We start from the raw sequence: 7546 nt of genomic DNA on the forward strand, positions 1-7546 counted from the left end.
CACAGGCCAGCCACTAGGCTAGTCACTATCAAACCCAAACAACATTTTCCTTCAATGTGTGTGCTTTCATTTCTCTCTCTCTATTCCCCTCTGTCTTCCTCCGTCCCAAATCTCTCTTATTCCCCTATTCCAAATTTCTTCTCCTAATCACTCTTATCATCCATCCTGCTCTTGCCCCTCGCTCTCCCCTCCCTCTCTCTCTCTCACCCTCCCTCCTGTCTCTCATCCTCTCCCGCCCAACAAACCAATTATACCCTTCTTCATAGCCACAATATAATTAGTCTCCACTCTCACTATTTTTTTCCCTTCTCCCGCTCCATGACTCGCCTCCGCCTGAGGCCTCTATGGTGGCCGTGATGGACCAGCTGGCAGGTGGGAACATCAACCAGCTGTGACCCATTGTTACGGCTCATATGTAGTAATGCTGCTTTTGTATAAACGAAATGCCATTGATGCTTTTGTGGATGTTTGGAGCACTTTTTTATGATTACTGGTATTGATATGAATATTACTTCATTGTTGGATGCTGTATGATGTATCATTTGAATATGACACGTGTGATAAGAGAGAGAGAGAATGAGCTACAATCCCCCAGGAAGCCATAGGGGACCCAGGCTAGTGTGTGATAAGGTAAATATTAGTCTATACATATGTATACAATTACAGATAAATCCCATTAAATTAGAGTAAAGCTATTTGTCAACGTCAATCATGATGACTTAATCATGAAATAATGACTTCCGGGAAACTATACCTGTGCCTGCCTACCTGTGCAGGTTAGCTCATCATATTATACCTGTGCCCTGCCTACCTGTGCAGGTAACTCATCATATTATACCTGTGCCCTGCCTACCTGTGCAGGTTAGCTCATCATATTATACCTGTGCCCTGCTACCTGTGCAGGTAACTCATCATATTATACCTGTGCCCTGCTACCTGTGCAGGTAACTCATCATATTATACCTGTGCCCTGCTACCTGTGCAGGTAACTCATCATATTATACCTGTGCCCTGCCTACCTGTGCAGGTTAGCTCATCATATTATACCTGTGCCCTGCCTACCTGTGCAGGTTAGCTCATCATATTATACCTGTGCCCTGCTACCTGTGCAGGTAACTCATCATATTATATATGTGCACAGCATCAACCCTTTTGCACCAAATTTCGATGCAATACAGTTAACAGTTTGTAATGGTTTTCTATAAAATTAGGCGAAGATACAACATTAAACAAAAAAACTTGAAAGAAACCATGTACTATCATGGTACATGTACTATCATGGTACTATCATGGTACATGTACTATCATGGTACATGTACTATCATGGTACTATCTTTCCCGAATACACACACCTGGCACACCTGATCTAAATGACTCATCTTTCTTGAGTACACACCTGACCTCAGGTCCGAATACCTCGTCCTTGGAGTGAAATCCTTGACCAGCAAGTATTAGCTCATTTGAATTTCACTGCTTCCCCAAGTCCAGCGTCACTGATTGGAAGATTGGAAGCTAAAGAGCTTCGACACTGTGGCATAGTGGCTCCCTATTCACCTAGCACAGATCAACATACCCTTGGGATTCCACAAAGGATTCTATCATAGTGTTTCATTTCCTCTTGAAGGTGTGATAGGGTAATTATCAGAAGGCACTATGTCGGTATGACATTATATAGCATGGAAAACGGATGCGGACACAAGGTTATCTTGAGGTTATCTCGAGATGATTTCGGGGCTTTAGTGTCCCCACGGCCCGGTCCTCGACCAGGCCTCCATCCCCAGGAAGCAGCCCGTGACAGCTGACTAACACCCAGGTACCTAATTTACTGCTAGGTAACAGGGGCATAGGGTGAAAGAAACTCTACCCATTGTTTCTCGCCGGCGCCTGGGATCGAACCCAGGATCACAAGTCCCGCGTGCTGTCCGCTCGGCCGACCGGCTCCGTCGATGGTGCTGGGATATCAGGATATGAAGCTGGGATATCAGGACATGAAGCTGGGATATCAGGACATGAAGCTGGGATATCAGGACATGAAGCTGGGATATCAGGACATGAAGCTGGGATATCAGGACATGAAGCTGGGATATCAGGACATGAAGCTGGGATATCAGGATATGAAGCTGGGATATCAGGATATGAAGCTGGGATATCAGGATATGAAGCTGGGATATCAGGATATGAAGCTGGGATATCAGGATATGAAGCTGGGATATCAGGATATGAAGCTGGGATATCAGGATATGAAGCTGGGATATCAGGATATGAAACTGGGATATCAGGATATGAAGCTGGGATATCAGGATATGAAGCTGGGATATCAGGATATGAAGCTGGGATATCAGGATATGAAGCTGGGATATCAGGATATGAAGCTGGGATATCAGGATATGAAGCTGGGATATCAGGATATGAAGCTGGGATATCAGGATATGAAGCTGGGATATCAGGATATGAAGCTGGGATATCAGGATATGAAGCTGGGATATCAGGATATGAAGCTGGGATATCAGGATATGAAGCTGGGATATCAGGATATGAAGCTGGGATATCAGGATAACGAACTGGGATATAACGACGTGGTGTAGAAGTCTTGAACCAAATTTACTACAATAGCGAAACTGCTTAACAAGAGAGACTGCTTAACAAGAGCCTCTACTTACCGACCGCCCCCCCCCCAGAGCTCAGCTTACTTAACCAGCGGGATTGTAATTGGCTCGCAAAATATTCTCCCTCTCCCATTGGTTCTCCAGTGCTCTTGAGGCATCGGGCTATGCCCAGCATGAACTCCTTCTAGAACATTACTTCCTGTCATAAATTACATACATGTAAGACTGCCTGCAGGTGTGGGCACTATCTGCCAGGCATGTACGCTATCTGCCAGGCATGTACACTATCTGCCAGGCTTGTGCACTATCTGCCAGGCGTGTGCACTATCTGCCAGGCGTGTGCACTATCTGCCAGGCGTGTGCACTATCTGCCAGGCGTGTGCACTATCTGCCAGGCGTGTGCACTATCTGCCAGGCGTGTGCACTATCTGCCAGGCGTGTGCACTATCTCTCCTGTTGTTGTATTAATGTTGCTACTTGCTCTGCTGTTGTATTGAAATACTTGCAGGAATTTATTTCCCCGTTTGAGGTTCCTGAATTTATGTTACTGTTTGCTACTGTTGTTACCGTTTTACTGTTGAATTGCTACTGTTGAAGTGCTGTTGGTACTGTTGCTACTGTGCTGTTGTACTGCTAACGTGATAGTGATAGCGTAATGGTGATCAGGGTGATAGTAGCGTGATGGTGATGAGGGTGACAACAGTGATGGAGGAGTGATGGTAGCTGATGGTGGTAGTGGTGGTAGTGGTCTAGTACTGGTAGTAAGACTACAGAACTGAAAGGCATTTGTGAGCCCGTGTTAGCCACCGGCTGGACCACACAAGTAATTCTATTATCCCTAGTGGCCCCCCGACCCACACAACAGGCTGCTACTGCTACTGCCTCTCTCTCTCTCTCTCTCTCTCTCTCTCTCTCTCTCTCTCTCTCTCTCTCTCTCTCTCAGGTCTTGTGTTGCGTCAGTGCGTCTGGGGTTGAAGGAAGATTCGTATGTGTGTACATGTGAAAATGTGCGTTTTGTGTTTGCAAAGGTATGTGTGTGTGTGTGTGTGTGTTTTGTGTGTGTGTGTGTTTTGTGTGTGTGTGTGTTTTGTGTGTGTGTGTGTTTTGTGTGTGTGTGTGTTTTGTGTGTGTGTGTTTTGTGTGTGTGTGTTTTGTGTGTGTGTGTGTGTGTGTGTGTGTGTGTGTGTGTGTGTGTATGCGTATGCGCGCGCGTGCGTGCGTGTCCATCCGTTCTCGTTGGAGAAGAAAAGTCGTTCACTTAGTTACGCAAGCACTCAAACACAGCACAAAATCACACACATCATATATACACGACAACACATTCACACACACACACCCAGGCAAAAAACAAACTCATTTTTGCCCCTCGCTCCTCCATGCTATAGTCCAATTCACCTACCTTGAATTTTCTAATTTTCCTCTCCCAATTAGGTGCCTAGCCAATAGGGCACTAGGGAGCCCATCCTATTGTACCATAGGATGACCGAGTCTGCAGGAAGCGATGCCGTCGCTCTACCAACTAGTCCACGGGGGAGGAAACACAGCAAAGAGCATCGCATGGGAGAGCATAGCACCACACATAGCATCTATATTCATGAAGCCCATTAACCAGAGGAAAAGAACCTCAACAAGCTTTAATTCATTCTCGTATTTCTTCCTTTTCCTTGACAGCTTCACTTCATTCACGGAGGAATTGTCGGGTTGCTTCTACAACCTTTCATTCATTCTCGTATTCCTTCGTTTTCCTTGACAGTTCCGCTTCATTCACGGAGACTGAAGGAGAGACTTGATCATGTAACTGTTGACATAGCATCGTGCGCCTGGCAGCGGTGTGCGGCGAAGAGGTACAGTGACGTCTCTGGCAGCAAATTTGGCGCGAAACCCGTATTTTGGCGGGAAAAATTTGGCGCGAAACCCGTATTTTGGCGGGAAAAATTTGGCGGGAAGTTATAGCTGGTAACGGATGCGTTACGCCTTCCTGGGCGCTAGTGCGTGAATTGTCTATTTTGCGGCCGTTATAAATGGCTTTATCTCCCGTTGGTACCCAATGACAATTTACATTTAAATAAGTTTTGAATATTAAGGAGCAAGAGGGCGGGTGGTATGGGGTAGTGGTGTTCGTGCGTCATCAGCAGCGACTAATACACACGCACATGCACGCACACGAACGCACATGCGCGCACGCACACACACACAAGGCGGTACGTGATCACAGGATCACAGCCATGGCATTTTGACCTCAGGATCAAAACAGAAAGAAACATTTTAATCATTTATAGGAAAAAGGTATATAAAAATCCACTAACCAGTTATAGCGAGTGAGATTGGTATTGATTTTCTTGCAATCAAAACACTTTAACCGTTGCCATTCGTAGTGTTAACTATGTTAATTCTAATTCAACAACTTCTTTTTTCTTATAGATTGAGCTCCAAACTCTCTTCCCTTCCCCGGCCTAGACTATATGTATATGTCTAGTTATATATTTTTGGCCCAGACTATATGCCTAAGGGCTAGGCCACGGGATCACCATAGCCCGTGCTGCTTGGAACTTTTTGTTCCAAGTAGCGAATCTTAAACAACAAAAATAATGGCCCAGGATGTCATTCATTATTTTAAACTACATTCTGTATTTTTTAAATAATGAATGAAAAATTGTATTTAATGTTTAAAACCCAGTGAAGGATATATTCAACTGATATATGCAAGCATGAGTGAGTATTATATTTTGCTACGATATTGGAATGACATATTGACGCACCGACCCCGGGCAATGCCGGGGATAACTCCCTAGTATGCATATTTTTATATTTCATAGTCATATATGTTTTGTCCCTCTCATTGCAGAATGAGGAAAGATGTACAGGTTTCGTAATTGGTTGCATAAATGCGTAATAAAACCTGGCTCTGTTTTATGCCTATTATTATTAAAACATTTAGGTACATATGCATTTGTGCAGCTACCCTAGACTATATGAAGGGGAGTACAGTGTGCAGGCGATGAGTCACACTAACGTGGCTGAAGTATGTTCACCAATCCACACACTAGAAAATGAAGGGACGACGACGTTTCGGTCCGTCCTGGACCATTCTCAAGTCGAGACAATCGACTTGAGAATGGTCCAGGACGGACCGAAACGTCGTCGTCCCTTCATTTTCTAGTGTGTGGATTGGTCAACATACGAAGTACAGTGTATCAAAAAGCAAGCTACGTGATACTAAACAATCTCCATCACACAGGATGGTTAGTCATACAGAGGCATGTAATCAGTAGTCTGCACTGGCAGACTCTGGGTGCATTACGAGGATATCATCAACACAAGAGTGAATAAGATAGCAGTGACGTTAAAAGTCCCCATCTCGCCTTTTTTTTTTAGGAGTAGATGAGGTACATGTGCATTAGTGCAGCTACCCTAGACTATATGAAGTGGAGTACAGTGTGTTAAAAAAAGCTAACTAGGTGATGCTAAAAAATCCCCATCACACAGGATTGTTAGTCATACAGAGGCATGTGATAGGCGGTCTGCACTGGCAGACTCCGGAAGCATTTTGAGGATATCAACAACACAAGATTGAATAAGGTAGCAGTGGTAATACAAGTCCCCATCTCGCAGGATGGTTAGTCATACAGAGCCATGTGTTTAGTAGCCTGCACTGGTAAATTTTGGGTACACTGTGAGGATATCTTCAAGAATACGAGAGTGAATAAAGTAATTGCAAAGCTCCAGGTACCTCATGCCAACTGGTCTGAAAGGTCTAATAACTGGGGCAATCTCGCCTTGAACAGCTTGATGCTGTTCAGTCTACGGATCCGCGGTGCCAGAGTTAACTACAAGCGTCAGTTACGTACTGAAGCCTGAATGATATATTGTCACAAATACATAATTAAAAATATGAAATTAAAAATATGTGATTTACTACTAGGAAGGTTTAGAGCTTGCTTCAATGTGAGAAGTGAGTGAGAGTTATGAACGAACCGACATCTGAGGCCCCTTTCGAAATAATATATCCTCCGTGGCTTATCATATATACTCATCTAGCTCATATATCAAGACAAACGAGGGGGCATATATCTTCCTGTCACCGTTCATTGTAATTCTCCTACACCCGAGAAATTACAATCTCGCATAATTTTAGGAGACAGAACACACAATATCCATAATAAAATGAAAAAATATATATTCTGAAATTATTTACTGTGCCACGAACATGCGAGACTATAGCAATTTATCTCACACTGCATAAAATGTTGATTTAAAATCTTATTTCTTCTCTCACAATGTCTATTAAAGTGCACGCATGAAAACCATCTAATAATCCACTTATTATTATAACGAAGCCCTCGATACAACATGTTTTCGTGCCATCATTTTACAGGGGGAACTCCGGGTAATGAGGTATTAGACTAGTTTCCCCTTCAATTTGGCACAGAAAACGAATCATGCTATGCAAAGGAAAATGGTATTGAGGTGGCTATGAGCTTCAATTTAGCTTTCTTTGTTGACGTCACAAGGAGTTTATGAGCGCTGAAAGGTGGCTAAGTGGAGGAGCTGAAGGCCTGAAAGCTGCCTAAGTGGAGAGGGGCGCCAAAGACCAGAAAGCAGGGACGGAAATGTTGCTACGGCCGAGCTATCCGACAACCACCTGACGCAATTTTGCCAAGGCAACGACGTAAAAGATAATATACGCCTTGGCGTTAGCGTAACTGACATATACTGTTTAATGAATCTAAGGCCTGGGATTTTGGCCATTGAAAACACCCAAAATGGAAATGTTATTGATAACAAACTCGGGTATTCCTTAGGAAAAATATCATAGAATTCTGTGTAAAAGAGAATTTTGCATCTAGGGGAGCCGAGCGGACAGCACGCTGGATTTGTGAACCTGTGGTCCTGGGTTCGATCCCAGGCGCCGGCGAGAAACAATGGGCAGAGTTTTTCAC

General features: G+C 44.1%; 1 protein-coding gene across 1 annotated transcript; it reads left to right on the forward strand.

Annotated features, from left to right (window-relative positions):
• The first annotated feature begins 1946 nt into the window (after window positions 1-1946).
• LOC138368169 (golgin subfamily A member 6-like protein 22) lies at window positions 1947-2585 on the forward strand. Its single transcript, XM_069330535.1, has one exon. It carries the CDS (start codon window positions 1947-1949, stop codon window positions 2583-2585), a length of 639 nt encoding a protein of 212 aa, XP_069186636.1.
• Window positions 2586-7546: the final 4961 nt, after the last annotated feature.

This window comes from Procambarus clarkii, chromosome 3 (genome assembly GCF_040958095.1).
Source record: "Procambarus clarkii isolate CNS0578487 chromosome 3, FALCON_Pclarkii_2.0, whole genome shotgun sequence".
In the NCBI taxonomy this organism is placed as follows: Eukaryota; Metazoa; Arthropoda; class Malacostraca; order Decapoda; family Cambaridae; genus Procambarus; species Procambarus clarkii.